At 41.9% G+C, this 16,010-nt stretch overlaps 1 protein-coding gene across 2 annotated transcripts in view; it reads left to right on the top strand.

The window, feature by feature from the left end:
* Window positions 1–15,421, top strand: part of SMYD2 (SET and MYND domain containing 2) — a 29,130-nt gene extending 13,709 nt beyond the window's left edge. Inside the window, exons 5-12 of one of the 2 annotated variants that reach the window (XM_066178282.1) lie at window positions 1,047–1,171; window positions 4,869–4,936; window positions 6,652–6,754; window positions 9,140–9,250; window positions 11,042–11,162; window positions 11,361–11,535; window positions 12,927–13,035; window positions 15,024–15,421. In XM_066178282.1, the coding sequence (XP_066034379.1) occupies window positions 1,047–1,171; window positions 4,869–4,936; window positions 6,652–6,754; window positions 9,140–9,250; window positions 11,042–11,162; window positions 11,361–11,535; window positions 12,927–13,035; window positions 15,024–15,104 (893 nt within the window). In that variant the 3' untranslated portion in view covers window positions 15,105–15,421. The remainder of the gene's footprint in view (window positions 1–1,046; window positions 1,172–4,868; window positions 4,937–6,651; window positions 6,755–9,139; window positions 9,251–11,041; window positions 11,163–11,360; window positions 11,536–12,926; window positions 13,036–15,023) is intronic. The other variant, XM_066178283.1, reaches the window with a different exon arrangement.
* The last annotated feature ends 589 nt before the right edge of the window (window positions 15,422–16,010 follow it).

The raw sequence follows: 16,010 nt of genomic DNA, 5'->3' as shown, positions 1-16,010 counted from the left end.
CAGGAGTATACGATTGATCATCTAGCTTACTCTTCATTGCCCAGATGGAGAAAGGTTCAGTGGCCATGGCTTTGGCTAGAACTTGTCATGGGCCTGAGAGTAAATCTCTGAAGAAACCCATGATGGAATACAGTTGGCAGGTGTGCCAGGACATTTCCACTCATGTTCCTGCTGTCTCCTATTAGTAGATGTCTGTAGTCTAAGCACATCTCTGTTGGTGGTCACCCCCCAGCTCATGGAGGTGTGGGCACGTTCAGGCACTGTTTGCTTCCTCCTGAAGCAGCTACCTGCAATATGTCAGATGGATTGCATTCCTGGCCACCCTTATGTTATCCTCCTCTTGCTGCAAAGGGAATCCCTGTAACCAGCCCCAGAGTTGTTGCTAGGTCCCTATCACATGTGGCCACAAATAGTTAGGGCTTCTGTGCTAGGAAAGACCACGTCTTTTAAAAGCAGCAGGGATAAGCAGCCTTAGCAGTTTGGGCTGGTTTGTGCTGATAAGGAATAGGTCTGTATGAGAAAGTTTCATTATAAAGCATGCTTTCAGGTGAGTGATGTTTAGTGTGCATTCACACCGCACTAGGTGGGACCATGTAGCTCGTGAGGCCGTGTCAGACAGCTGAGGACAGCCATCCCCAGTAGACAGGCTTCCAGTGGGCCAGGGCTGGCTGGGCTGTTTGCTAGAGTTAACAAACGCTCTTTAAAGACTACAAGCCTTCTCCCAAGGAAGTAAAGTCTGTGTCCAATTACCTGCTAACCTAAAGATGTCAGAAAATGCTTTTTAATCTTTCATGTTGGGCATGGGCTGGACTCGATGGTGTTGAAGGTCTCTTCCAACCTAGTGATTCTGTGTTTCTGTGTTCTTGTAGCACACGTGTGGCTTTAGCAGAGACAACGTTATATTTGTGGGAGGGCAGGCACTTCTTGCAGTACTTCCAAGTGGCTTGTCCTTTAGGGGTTTCTGTTAAAGTCTGGGACTCTTCTAACCTAAGTCTACCTGGAGGGGTTTTCCTGTTACTGAAATGGAATGTATTTTTTGTCCACAGACCTTGACAAACTAGACAATGAAAAGAGAGAGCTGATTCAGAACGACATTGCTGCTCTTCATCACTTTTACTCAAAGCACTTGGACTACCCTGACAATGCTGCCCTTGTAGTTCTCTTTGCACAAGTAAGTTGGCTAGAACACAGCCTGCTTAGGTGGATGGTGCTGTAGGAGTTGAGTCTTTCTGAAATGGGGAGAAATTTAATGGCAGTGGAAAGGGTAGCTCTTTGCTTATCTTAGGGACAGGTGACTGTACTTGATGGAGATCTGCTTTGTTGAGCAGTAGTGGCTGGATGTCCCCCACTTCCATCCTGAGGGGAGAGAGTCTTGTCTGCAGACTTTCCCACTGAAGAAAAGAGGAAACAACCTTTAATAAACCCTGTCAAAATTAAGCTTCTTGTGGGCCAAACATAGTGTGGCTGTTGTTGAACTAACGTGGAAGGCTGCTGGCCTGAGACCCTGCAGAGGCAAATCCTTCATTCAGGCTTCAGACTCGTAGAAATCCTTGCTGGTCAGGTCATCATTGTGTTTGACCTTCACAGGGAGTAAACTTCAGAGACAGAGAAAGAGCAGCAGAAAGCGCAGTCTAAAACTTTTATCTGGTGTGTGGCTTTTAAATGTAGTCAGGTGGTTTGGCCATCTGGAGAGATGAAGGAAAGACAGGATGTCTTGTTAGATAACTTCTGATATGTCACTTCTTTTTTCTTACCTACTTTTCATATGCATCTGAATTGAATGTATTGTAGTGGATGGAATAATACACTGGTGGAATACTGAAAGATCCATTTTCTTCTTTTTCCTCTTTTGCTTCAATATAAGCTAGTTTTGTATTTAAGTTTCTGAGTAAAATAGTATCTTGAGATGGGGGCAAATGTTGGCTTCTGTGATGAAAGCTGAGATGGAAGTATCCTATTTGGTGGAGCTGGGCATCTAACAACAAGGAGGCACAGTTACTATTTCCTTGAAACAGAGGCACTCTTATTCTGTAGGGGAATGATTCTTTAGGATGTTTAGCATCTGCTTATCATCCCTTGTGTTGTTTCTAATTACACGTTTCCTTTCAATGATGAGGGTTATTTTTCTTTGAAAACTTTAAAATTTATATTTGTCAGAGTGATACTTTGAAGATGTTAGTACAACCGGTTTCTTGTGGTATTTCTGAATATTTTTGTTAGAGTGTAGCCAGAATTCCCCAAAGATTTCATTATTTTGGCTGTAATGACTTTTGTTTCATGTCCTGTCCAAGAGCAGCTCCACCAGATTGTGGTACTTTAGCTGACTTCTGTGAGCTGCTGACTCCCAGATCTCATATTCCATCCAGTCTTCTCTATGGATGTCACCTGTAGGTGTTACCTTAAGCTTATCCTGTTCATCAGGTAATTCTCTGCCGCTGTGGGCAATAGAATTTTTTGAACTAAAATCTCCAGAGGTCATCTGGACACTTCTCAGAAGTGTTTTACAGGATGCAGCCTTCTGAGGTGTTAGTCCCAGGATAAATCTTTCCAGAAGAAAGAGAGGTATACTTGTACTTGAGCTGTACAAACACATTTCTTAATAATTAGTAAAGTTGACCTAAAACCAGTAGTATGGGTATGCTACTGCTCCTTTGTTTTCCTTCAACACTTACTCTGGCTTCATGTGGTGTATTTTGCTCCTCCATTCCCCATTGTTTCTCCCTGTGGTTCAGGGCAGTAATTTGGGACTTGAATACCTCTGACTGCTTCTCACTGCTTTTGGTGGACTTTGCCCGATCCTCTTCCTTACACAGCTAAAGTGTAAGTGGTCCTTTTGAGTTGAATAGAGTTCTTTTGTCCCAAGTCCTTCCCTTTCACTGCTCTCTTCTCCAGCTGTTGGCATCATTCTACGCACTTTTGTCCCCATGGAATATAGCTCTTGAGGCTGGAGCTTTTCTGCCTCAGTCTCACCTTGTCATACTCTTCAAAAGTTTCTCTCCTGCCTCAAGTTCCAGCATCTCACCCCTTCCTTGAAGACCTTGCATTTCATGACTCCCTTTGCACATTCTCTTTTCCACCATTGGGAACAACCTTGAACTCCAGTTTTATTGCTGTTGTCTCTTTACTCTGTCCACTTTGCCTGTTTTTAGTCGTGCATTCATCTGGTGAAACCAGTGATACCTCATCCCTTCTAATCTCTCTTCTTGTGTCATTTCTAATACGATATTTTCATGAAGAGTGGTGTCTCTGGCTTGGTGGAGGGGAGTTGATGATAACTCACTACATATTTTTAATATTTAATAATTTAATATTCCCCTGTGATTCAGAACCATCAAGCTGTTCTTTGACAGCCTTCATAGTCTTATGTTCTTACTTGTTGTTGATATTATCTTTCATTCTATTGTTTTTGCATTCAGTAATTATGTTTTGGTTTTGGTTCAGGTATGCTCTTAAATTGGTCAGTGCAGTAGCATGCCCATCTTGAGAGACTAGGAACCCTTGGATGCTATATTGTTAGAAATAACAGGATAAAGATCAAGCAAAAATAGCAGAGATACTGATGAGTGAATCAGGATACTTACCTTAATTGTGAACTCACCCTGAACAGTTCATACCTGAGGAGTGGCTTTAGGTCTTTGTGTATTTCTAAAAGCCAGTCCAGGCTGCATTCCAGCTTGTGGGGCATATCACTTTGCTTGGTGAGCAACCTGGTCTACTAGAAGGTGTCCCTGCCTCTGGGGATTGGAGAAAAAACAAGAGATTGGAACTCAATCTTTACAGTCCCTTCCAACCCAAACCATTCAGTGATTCTGTGATTACTGTTGGTAGTACTTGTCAGCTCTTACCCTTTCCAAGACAAATACTACACTATACTTGATTGACTGTGCCCTTTCCAGCTTTAACTGGACTTGGCCATGTTGTTTTAGCGAGTAGTTGTTTTAATGTGTTACTGGTGCTTTTTTCATGTTTGTAGGGAGATAATGGTGAATGTGGAGAGGGTTCTCTTTGTGTTGGTATGTGTGTGATTTGAAGTGGAAGTGGAATAAAGTACTTGACTGAGGTGCATTTTGGCACTTAAAGTCATACAAACCACATGAAAAACGCTGAAACTTCTGTAAGATTCCTTTGACTTAGATGAGAACAAAAGTGAGAAGGTTTTAAAACCTGCTTGAATCTATTCTATAAGAGAGTTTTGTGAACAAGTTCTTTTGATCCTGTGTCTGTTTAAATTAGGAATACACTTCCTCTCATACTCGGTCCCTTTTCTGTCCCCTCCTATTCTTTGTCTTTATGAGGTTCAAGTCTTTCTCAGTGCTTTTATTGTTTTCACATGTGCTTTAGCTGTAGCTGATATGTGCAGTCTTTGATGACAGGTGCCATTGTGGCAGGTCTTTGTGACATATGCTCCATCAAAGCTCTGCACTGCCCCAGCCTGGCTGAGTTTGCTACCCTTCATTCCCACATTGCTCCTTGCATGTGTAGTTCTGCTTTGGCCCTTTTCTTGTCATGGCCCAATGAAGTCTCTTTGCCCCATGTTGGGGCGAGGTTTTGTGTGCTCTTTTTGAGTGAGCCCCACTTCCCTTGGTTGGCCCTCCAAGGAGCAGATGTGTAACTAAATGTGCCCTGAGCAGGTGCAGGTGTTGGACTGTCAGTTCTTTAGTGTCCTGTGCATTCCTTTGGAGTGGGACTTTGTCCTCACTTTGCTTGTTGAGATGTCATGGAGCTCCCTGTGAGTCCTGGAGAGGTGGATGGAAAGCCGTAAGCAAATTTCAGCCGTTGTGTTTTATGTATGAGAATGTGACATGTGAGTACATGCGGAGTACTCAGCTGGCCAGAAGCTGACCCAGCACCTTTCTCTTTTTTTATAGGTAAACTGTAATGGCTTCACAATTGAAGATGAAGAGCTCTCTCATTTGGGATCAGCCATATTTCCTGAGTAGGTTGATTTTCGTATTTTGGAAGATAAAATTACCTTATTTAAAAACAAATAGAGGAGGTAGATCTCTACCTAAAGAATTAATTTATCTTGTTTTAAATATCTTTAAGTGGCAAATAAAATGTGGCAAATTATTTGCAGCAGTTTTTCTTAAAAACCCCTTAAAATCTTAAAATTGCACAGGTAATTTGTTTTGAAACTTAGATTGTGAACTATATTCAGGTTGGTAAAAAACACTTACTTGGGTAGCAGGTTCTGGAGAGGGACATCAAGTAATGATCAAAGCCAAATGAAGAGGATTGCAGGTGACTTGCTCTGTTCACAACTTCCTGTTTTGGCTGGCTATAATCCTTCCCCTGATGCTCTCTGAACAATATCCCTTCTACCTTTGTTCCTTGGCAAATAGTAAATCCCTTTCATAGCTTCTTTGAGTCTCTTTGCTATGACAGTGGAAAAATATATGTATAAGCTTCTTAGCTTTACAAATATACTGCAGATGTTAAGTGTTAACTGCAGTTGGTGAATGGGGGACTACAGCTTTATTAAGGCCAAGAAACATTTCTTGCATTTTGAAATCTGTCCTTCCCATTTAATATTGTAGCAGAGGAGGGTATTTTCTGCCCCTGATCTTTGCACAGCCTGTATGAAGGTATTAGCACTGAGGCTTAGTTTGACTTCCTGGTGAGGCTTGGATTACTCATAGCTTATCTGTGTCAAAGTAACCTGAAACTTAGGGATGCCCACTCAAAGCTGGATGTGATTTTGCCAAGTGCTACAGACAAGCAGTAGTAGCTAGTCCTTGCTTCACAGATTATTATTCTTCTTCAGGCAGGTCTGTCTGAAGTTCATGTCCCTGATCTACAGATTGGAAATTAATGCCTTGAAATGCCCAGGATCAGAGTCATTGTGGGTAGAGGAGAGTATTAAACCAGGATGTTCTGGAAAAATGTCGAACACCATCCTTTGTTAATGCTCAGGATATGAGAGTCAGATCTTTCCTATTTAGCAGTTATGCCTATGAGCTAAAAATACTGGAGACAGTTGTTATTTTGCTAGACTGGAAGAGAAAAAATTAAAATTAGAAATTTTATTTCAGATAAGCAGTGAACTGCACCTTCTCCAGGCTTGGTAGTAAGGGGGTTTACTTTCCTCTATCCATCCAGGTTTTTCTCCAAGTCAGGTGCTTGTATAACAGACAGAGATCTCCTCCATCCCACTAAAAACATGGAGGCTGTTTACATTTGAATAGAAGCCAGCTAAAATTTTAACACCCATCTTAACTTACAATGAATGCAAGTTTTCCTCTTGTTTTCCTCTATTTACTTGTTTCCTTTTAGGTTAAACATGTTTTTCTTTCTCCTTTGAGGAAAATTGTCTGTCTGTCATGTTGATAGTAAAGCCTTATGAACATACCTGTCAGGTGTCCTATAGCGGTGTAAGAAGGGGAAAATAATAACTTGCCTAGTTTTGCAGTAATAGGATTTAAAAATTGTAATGATTCATTAGCACAGCCATTCTCCATATCATTAGAATAAATAACAGTACAACAGATTTTCCCAAGGTTACCTTCATGTTAAGCCTCAGAATAAAAACAGCTTAGAGAGACAGACCGACTCAATTATTCAGACTTATTTATTTTGTGAAGTGGTGCTTAACTTTTCGCCTGTTGCTTGTGGTGGTGATTGGGGAAAACATTTACTTTTCTACTTTTACAGTGTTGCATTGATGAACCATAGCTGTTGCCCAAATGTGATTGTGACTTACAAGGGAACCTTGGCTGAAGTCAGAGCTGTTAGAGAAATTGAGCCTGGAGAGGAGGTAAATGCAGTGTTTGAATGTGCTCTGTTCTTGTTCAACCTGACAGGTTTCAGTCTTCTTCACGGGAATCATTTCGATTAGATGGCAATTTAGTAACAGGAAGGAAGGTTCTCTTGTTTCTCAGTGAAATGCAAGATGGTGCCTTGGAAAAATTAGGGTGGCCCTGGAGGATTGAAGGGATTTTTGGAGGGCAGTACCCTGTTTTTTGCTAAAACATGGGAAGGGCACCTGCAGCAGTCACTGTGTATCTGCCAGCTTCTCTCTCAGTTTACCCATCTGTAAAATGAGGCTGAGTTTACTGATGTTTGGCTGGTGCTTTGAAATTCCAAGATCAAAGCAAATTATTACTGCTATAATAGTTCCCAGTATAATAGTAATGTGTTGAAATTGAAGCCAGAATAAACAAGGTAAATGGGTACAGATAAATCCTCTGACTACTGTTTGGACAGAGCATCCACAAAACATAGGACTTGGTCATATCACCTCAGTGGCATTTGCTGGGAAATCACAGAAGAACAAATATGTGGTTTTAGGTGGAGTGAAACTGAATGGAGAGGAATAAAAATCTGTGAAATTGAGTAAGGCTCTGGGTTTGCCTTGAAACTTTCTCAATCAAATAATGAATTTGGCAGGGAGTTCTAAACAGTAGAGCTCCACTTCACTTAAAAAAAAAAAAAGATGTTAAACAGATTTGAGGAGGATGTTCAAATACCTGCAGGGAATGAAGATACTGAACATTTTCTCTGGGGATGGAGTTTGCACAGAATTTCAGTGGTTCATTTGTAAATGTTAATATAATGGGCAGAGTTAATGCTGATAAGCTCAGATTTGATTTTTGATAATATCTACTGTTTTCTGAGGTATGTGATAGCAGCCTGGAAGAAAGGTAGAGAGGTTATTTTTGTGGATTATAGCTGTTCCCCCTTGAGAACAAAGTGAGTTTAGTTGCTGTAGCCAAGGGTGAGTGACTCAGGTGAGCAACTTCTTTTGATGCCATTTGCCAGTGGTGATTTGTCTGTGATGTTGGCAGTCACTGCAAATGCATAGTGGTAACAGACAAGGACTGATTCTGGCTTCAGAATTTTGTCATGGAATCCCAGACATTTTCAGCATTTTGGGGGAAGGTATATCATTAGAGGTAGAGATGTGGAGTATTTACCTTGTTCAGCATTGCCTTCAGGTTAAGTTCTGCCTTAGAAGCTGCATCAGCTCTCCGGGACCTCACAGGTTTTACAGATTTGCTTTTTTGACACTTTAGAATTTTCTGAACGTGAGCTGTGGCTGTGTGTGGTCGCTGTGCAGTCTCCCAGCCTGTGTCTCCATCTTCAGGCTCCGTGTAGCCATTGCAGGGCAACATTTTAAAGTTTGGGGTTTTTTTTGCTGTAAATGTGGTTCCTGCATCCACATGCTTCAAAAATATCGAAGGGAGTAGAGGAGAGGAGTGTAAGGAGGGAAAGTGTGAGATGACACGCTTACACTTAAGAAGAAGGTGCACTGTATGAAATTGCAGGTTATTTTACTTTTAAAGGAAAGAGAAACTTTAGTATAAAGACTGAGCCAAGCATTTCAAATAACTATAAATGAGGAAATGGAGCTAAAGGTGTTCCTTGGTCTGCAGAATGATCAACTATGCGGTGCATAGGACGTGTTTCTTGGGGGAGATCTCATTTTAAAAGCCCAGCATTAAAGCTACTTGCAGGGGTTCTTTTCTGAAGACCATTGAAATAGAGGAAAACTTAAGAATAGTGTATATGAAGGGCCTTTAAAATGTTCAAAAGCAGGTTTTCTTTGCTTTAAAATATTGCTGCTGAAGTAAATCTGATATTCATTCTCCTTGAACTGGAGCACTAGGCCTCTCTTCTTTTCAGAGATCTAAAGGTCTTGTCCCAAGTTTCTAAAGCTACTAGTGACTGCTGTTGCCCCAATTTTTGTAGGTTTTCAGAAAGAAAAATTTGAGATTCCAGCCTCCAAAAAACCAGGCCACTGTAATTTATCCTAGGCTGGATACCTGAAATCATTATTTTACTTCTGAAAAGTAGGCATCTCTTTGTAGTCTGACAGGAGCCTGAGATTTATGCTGTGATGGTTTCCTTATCTACACCTGAATCATGCTGTCCTGGGTGCAAGCCAGAGTCATATTTGAGGGAAATTCCATAACAAATAGGAAAGGAACACTTCTCTGTCAGGTTGCATTTCACAAGTGATAACTCCTGATGCTGCCAAGGGGCTTGGAATGTGAGGGAGCAAGCAGGTGATGTGGCTACAGGGGTCCACAAGCTGCATGAATATATAGTTATCATGCTACATATATCAGAACTGGTATAATAAATATGTCTAGTGATGCTTATTCTCACTAACTGTTTGGTTTTACCTTTCACCATGTAGATTTTTAGCAGTTATATTGACCTGCTGTATCCCACAGAAGACAGAAATGACCGCTTAAGAGACTCTTATTTCTTTAGTTGTGATTGCAGGGAGTGCACTACAAAAGAAAAGGTAATGGAATTGATGTGAAATATACTTCTGACAGTCAAGGCACCTACCCATGTCCCTAGATGTAATATCCTGTCTGGTTTAATTGCATTTTGGAAAATAGGATAATAGGGATGGGGGGAGGTGGTTGTGTTTTTCTGTCTTTCTGTCCAGAATGCTTTCTGATACTCATTCTTTCCACTGCAATCATGACACGTCAGGAAATTTCCTGGTAGAGGCCTATTTAAAATTGAGCTACAAAGCAAAGATGAAAACATTGTTAAAAGTAGATAATTATACTGTGTCTGTGCTACCTGGCCAAACAAATTTAGCTCAGAACTTTTTTGTTGTTGTTGGTTTTTTTTGTAATTTCATGCTTTCTACCAACTCCCAGCAAGTAAGTCTTGCTTGGGCAATTTCTGGGATACTGTGCTGCTGCATTTCCTGGTTGGGATATTTCAGTCAATTTTAGGGAGCATTTTTTGGCATGTCTGGTTGGTTTGGAGACCCAGCAGAATCTGAGAAATGGTCTTTCCTACAACAGCATCGTATTGGTCTGCTCAGGGACAGTGTGGTCCTGGGTCACAGCCCCTTGTGATGTGTGGGGCAGAATTATGTTCAGTAAACATGAGCTGGTGCCTCTCAAGGTACAAAGGAAGGTCAAGACAGTGTTCCTGACAACAAGTGTTTTAGAGAAAAGAACTTCTTGGAGAAAAAAAGAACCCAAACCCAACAGATACTGAGACAGCTGTGCCTGTGCAACCATTTGGACTTCCTTCACTGAAGGTCCTACAAGAGTTGAGCTCTTTGTAGCTTATCTGTCATTCCAGCCAAGATCAGTGTGTCTGGCATAATCTAATCCTTGAGTTCCAGATCATTTTTCCTCCCGTTGTCACCAGGTATCTTTTTAAGAGCTGCTTCCCACATTGACCAGACAACCATCTCCTTCCCCTAAATGGTGTCATCTTTTGTGACTTTTTTTTTTCCAAAGAGTACCCACTCTTGTTGCTTGAGGCTATTCTGTTGATACCACATCAGTTGTGTTTCTCCCCACGGTTACCTTGATAATTTTGCCACTGAGTTTAATGAAGCCAGGATTTCATCTGTGATTTTCAACGATGTGCTACTCTGGGAGTCACCTGTCACTCAGCCTCCTTCATTTCTGGAAAGAGTCCCTGTAGCTCTCTCAGCTGGCAGATTAAATAATAAAAGAAAAAGAAATCTAGCAGCAATGTGAAGCTTAAACAGCAAAAGATTGTCTCTAGATTGTAGCTGACTCTTCCTGAAATGGCATGTTAGATACAGAGATAAGAGTAAGTGGAGCTGTCCAGCAGAAATAACAAAATATATGTAAATGTGGTTTTGTCTGTAGATCTGAAGGATCCTTTTCTGTATTTAAGATCATGTCGTTTTCCACAGAGACATCACTTGATAGTCAGCCTAAGGTACTTGAGCTGTTATAACCTTAAAACTAAGGCTAAATTTGTTTCAAGCCCTGATCTCTTGGAAGCAGTGAAATTTCTTATGTAAAACTGCTTGCAACACAAAATCAAAAACCTCTTCAATCTTTCAAAAGAAAGGGACTTCATGGAAGTAGAGAATGGCAGATGAACTGGAGGGCCAGGGAATCCTAGGATTTATAGCCAAGACTTTAGAGAAAAATTGCAGGTGCACATTCTACCTTTGTTTTTTCATTCTTTGAAGAGCTTAAGTTCACATCTTTGTCTTTTTGTTAGAGAAATTTTGTATAGCAGGTGCACTTTTATTTGTAGGACTTGAAACCCGCCTTTGTAAGGTCCATTGTGTTTCCTTCAGGATAAAGAGAAACTGGAAATCTGCAAGCTGAATGATCCTCCGTCAGCAGAGACAGTAAAGGACATGATCAAATATGCCAGGAACGTGATTGAGGAATTCAGGCGAGCCAAACACTACAAATATATCCTTTGTCTTACTTTGACTCCACTGGTGTGTGTCCTAAAAATCTTGCCTGCTGGACGTCAGAAGTACATGCAGGAGAAATACTATGACCCATAGAAATTAAACTTATCTCTTGTCCTCTTTGTGTCTGAAGACATTATCAGGTTGTCGTATAATGAGAGGCCATCGATTTATTGCATTCCTTGACTTCTTGTACCCCCTAGTGAATTACTGGAGATCTGTGAACTCAGCCTGGACAAGATGGGTGCAGTGTTTGAAGACAGTAATGTTTATATGTTACATATGATGTACCAGGCCATGGGTGTCTGTCTCTATGTGCAGGACTGGGAAGGTGCACTGTGTTATGGGCAAAAAATTATCAGACCCTACAGGTAAATATGAGAGACTATTTCTTTTTTTTTTTTTAATGCTCTAATTAAGCTCTGAACAATTAAGACAAGTTTGGGCAGAGATCACTTCTCTCAGTGTATGTGGTGTAAACATTCTACCCATGATATCGCTACTCAAAAAGGAATATTTAAATGCCGAGACACTGTTTGTTGCTATCAGAATGTGGTCTGCAATATATAGCTGGACTGACTCTGGAATCCTTGCTTTGGGTTCTCAAAATAAGTTTGTGCCACCTTGGGTGCTGTGCTAATACTGCTTAGCTGGATACTGTAATTTTTACTAAAGAAGGGCTTCAAACTGCATCTGCAGCCAGTATTTTGTACAAGGTAATGGAGGCAAAGCCTGTGTTGCTGTCAGCCTCCCGCAGTCTCCCAGTGCTCTCTCTCTCTCTGCAGCAGCACAGTGGGCACGGCTGCGGGAGAGCAGAGCCGTGTCCCAGGGCTGGGGCCGAGCAGCAGAGGGAGCTGGAGCTGAGCTCAGCTTCTGTGCTCAGAGCTGCGGGTGATTGCGCTGCCCTAGAGCTGCAGGCGTGGGAGAATGCCCAGGCTGAAGCCCTGTGTGGGCAAAGGCAGCACACAGCCTCTGCAGGAGATAGCAGTACTGTTTCTGATAAAAATTCTCTGGTTTTGCAGTAGTGAGCCCGCTGGTTAGAGGAAGCCAGTTACACTGGCCGTGTCTGGTCCTGCCGTGAATCTCCCAAACAGATTCTCGTCTTGAGACATGACTTTCTTGCCAGCTGGGGGGAGTGCAAGAAAAGCTCTCCCTTTGGAACAGATGCCAACATAAAGTCAGAGATCACTTGGCAGAGAGCAGTGATACAAAGAAGGAGCCAACATTCCCCCCCTGGGGGCTCAGTACTATTTATCTTCCCTGGGACTTGCCCAGCTCCTCTGGCTCTGAGCCTGGCATTCCAGGTCAGCTCTGCCGAGGTGCGCCGTGCCCGCTCAGTGTGGGCGAGCGCAGGCTGCCGTGTGTGCCCTGCACACTATGGAGGGCCCCTCGCTTTCCAGCCCACCAACCATTGTGGAACACGCAGAGCTGCTGCTGCTGCGAGTGCAGGGTGGCTCCAAAAACTCATAACAATGCAGGCTCTCTCTGTAGCTGGCTAGATTAAAACTAGTGGCAGAAAGTCCTTGCCATCTGACAGCTGTTCAGAGGCATATGGTAGTTTCAGTCCAATTCCCAGCTGAGAGGCATCCCCATCCCAGACACAATTGGCACTGGCTCTTGGCAGTCACGGCAGAGGAGATGAGCGCTGAATGGGCAGGGGCAAACAAGAGGCAGCTTCTTGCCCCATGAGAGGGGGACAGAACTGGGAAAATGCTATGAAACTGCCAAAGGTGATGAAGCTGAATTTCTTTCTCTCTTGCAGTAAGCATTATCCATCCTACTCACTGAATGTTGCCTCCATGTGGCTGAAGTTAGGGAGACTGTACATGGCACTGAAGAACAGGACGGCTGGAGTTAAGGCCCTGAAGAGGGTATTTATTGCCTGGTTTCTCCATTAATAACTCTAGTTCAGCCATGGGGTTGTTGAAAGACTCTGTGCTTCTCTGTCAGTGAGCCTGGCGTGGTAGGAAATGCACCATGTGTTAATATATTTGGTCACTGGATTTTTGGCTCAGATTTGGTTTTTCTAGACGTGGAGGATGGGTCTGCTCTTGGGCGCCTTTTCACAGTGGGCTCATACTGCAGCAGCTGGAGTGAGAATTATGCTTAAACATTTGCTCTGAGTTCTTCTCTGAGCTAGAGCTGCACTAGTGTAAATGAAGCAGAACCCTATCTTCCCCTCATTTGCTGGGTAAGGACAGGAAAAATGCTTGGCTCTTATAAAAGGCACATAGTGTTTCGTTGAAGTCTGTGATTTCTATATCCAACTTAAACTAGGCATGCTTTTGGTGGTTATTTGTTCTGGAACCAATCGATTTTTACATAGCTGAAGGGAATTCAATGCATCTGGTATTGCTGAAGTTGGCAAATACAGCATTTTGGTTTTAGGGTTTTTTTCACCCCTTTTTATTAGTCTGTGCCTTATTCTTTAGTTTTTTATTCTGCTATTTTTTATTAGTCTATGCCGTGTTTCTTGACTATTTTCCCCTATTGTTGTTGGACAGAAATTTATTTTAGTTTCTCAAGCATCAGTGACTACTGTAGCATATAATGACTCAGTGTGGAATGTCACCATGTATTTATTTCTTCTTGCTTTTTCAATGCTGGCAAGTTTTTACCCGGCAGATAACAGCGCCGTCCAACCATGGTGAAAGATGCTAGAAGAATATATGCTACAAAATTTAACTGTTACCTAGTTTGAAAATGGCATAGGTTTTCCTTCGCTGTGGTGTTAAACCCTTGAGTAAAAATGGGAATTGTGCCAGTAGGAGCATGGGATGGGGGGTAGGGAACTGTGAGGTAAATTTGTTGGCGTAGTTTGTTTCCTAACACAAACATTTTCTAATGACTCACTTCCAAAAGCTGTCTACAGGAGCTGCCCAAAGTTATCCCAGCCTTTGATGTTTGAGATTTAGTGGAAAAGCAAACCCATTGTTCCCTGACAGTTTGTGAGCAGCTCGGTCCAGAAGGTCCTCCTTTCTTTTTTTGGGCAGGAAGATGGGTGGAGTCATCTCTCACTGCTGAGGTGGAACCAAAAGCCCTTGTTGTACTGACTTAACAAATACAAGAGCATAAAAGTTTCCCAAGGATGAAATAACTAAATGCTCATACTGCAATTCCTTGTTCTGTCTTAGCACTGTTGGTCTTTAAACATTCCCAGACTTACACTGAACTTTTTTCTCAGTTCTGTCTAATGCTGCCTTTTATCACATCTTTTCTCAAGTGGAAATCTTGCCCCTGCACACACTCCAGGACAGGAAAGGTCCCAGTCAGGGGTTTGGCTGCCTGCAGCATTCCCTCTCAGGCCTGGAGGCTGCAGGTGAAACACCAGGGAGTTGGGCACAGCAGCATCTCTCCGAATCTTATGGGATCTCACTTTTGCCTAAGAATTTGTTTCCTTCCTAAAGCACTGGCAGCCCCTGGAAGGAGCAGAGGGTTTACAGACTCAAGTTTGAAATGCCTCAGCATTACTTCTGCACTAGGCCTGCATGTCTCTGACAGCTGAAGGATAAATTGGTAGGAACAGAGCTCGCTTAGCTCTGGCTAAGTCCTCTGCTGGAATATTACCCACCGCACTTGCAGTTTTCTGTCCTGGAGCTGGTTGCATTCAAAGTAGTTTTGTCAGGAATATAATTTTGAAAGGTGCTTTGGGCTCCTTTAAGATCAAAGATGTATTCTCTGAATATAAAACCTTTATTACTTAGTTTTGAATTTCATTTTATTTCCTACTGGGTTTATGACTACAAGGGGACAAAAAGTAGCTAGAGGTGTCAGACTGCTTCAAACCTCTAAAGAGAGTATTTATAGCCTGGTGTTATATATGAATCAATTGTGTGAATATTTTTTTTTCTTTTCATAGGCAATTGCTATCATGGAAGTAGCACATGGGAAAGATCATCCATACATTTCAGAGATCAAAAAGGAATTAGAGGACCACTGAGCCTTTGAATCTATGCAATCCTTCAAACCTTTATTTAAAAAGCCTTGTTATGGAAACCTTCAGGAGCACTTTGAAAAGCGGTAGAGTATGAACACAGTTCTGTCGTATAATTGGAATGACAAACACACTTAGGCCTAGCTTCCACATATCTACAATTGCCTTTTTTTTTTTTTTTTTTTTTGTTAAGGAGCATCCATGGTTTCTTAAAGGTTATGCCTTTTGATGGCTCGTGTGAAAAATGGCCATTTTTTTCTTTAGGGATATTGGTGTGGGTCTTATTTGTGTAAAGTAAATAAAGTGGTTTTGGCCCCTCTTGATTCCACTTGTACAGTTAAATGGGTGCAGTAAGTTTATGATATGTACTTTTGCCCAAATAGTTTTGCTTAATCTGACAAATTAGCAAAAGCCCTACTTTTTCCGTTGTGGTTTAGCGTGTGCTTCCTTTTTTTCTTACATCATTTTTATTTGCAGTGGCTGAACTGAGAGAGGGAAAAAATGGGGTGACGAATTCTGTACATTTTACAGCACGACCACCAGTGTTTCCTCAGCCAGTTAATCTGTAGGTCTGTCACTGCTCCTGGCAGATGAGGATTCATCACAGCAAAGACCTAGAGCTCAGTTTGTCATGTAAAGAAAATACTGACACTTGTGTCAAAGCTTGAAGGCTTGCACAAGACATGAACTATGCAACTTCAGGCTTTTTAGACTCCTTTACAAGTTAAAATGAGTTATTGCAGAGGAGAGCTCATATTTCCTTACAGCCATCCCTTCACATCCAATGGATTACAACTATTGTAATAATATGTTAGCCATTATTTTTTAGAGAGGAACAGGAACACTTTCTGAGGAAAGAGTCCAGGACTTAGCTTTTTCTACCCATATATAAAACATGAGGATTTTTTTCCC

The sequence above is a fragment of the Chamaea fasciata genome, unplaced genomic scaffold, assembly GCF_029207755.1.
Source record: "Chamaea fasciata isolate MVZ Bird 193981 ecotype frontalis unplaced genomic scaffold, bChaFas1.0.hap1 SCAF_3, whole genome shotgun sequence".
NCBI lineage: Eukaryota > Metazoa > Chordata > Aves > Passeriformes > Sylviidae > Chamaea > Chamaea fasciata.
This window is presented reverse-complemented; position numbering and strand designations above follow the sequence as displayed.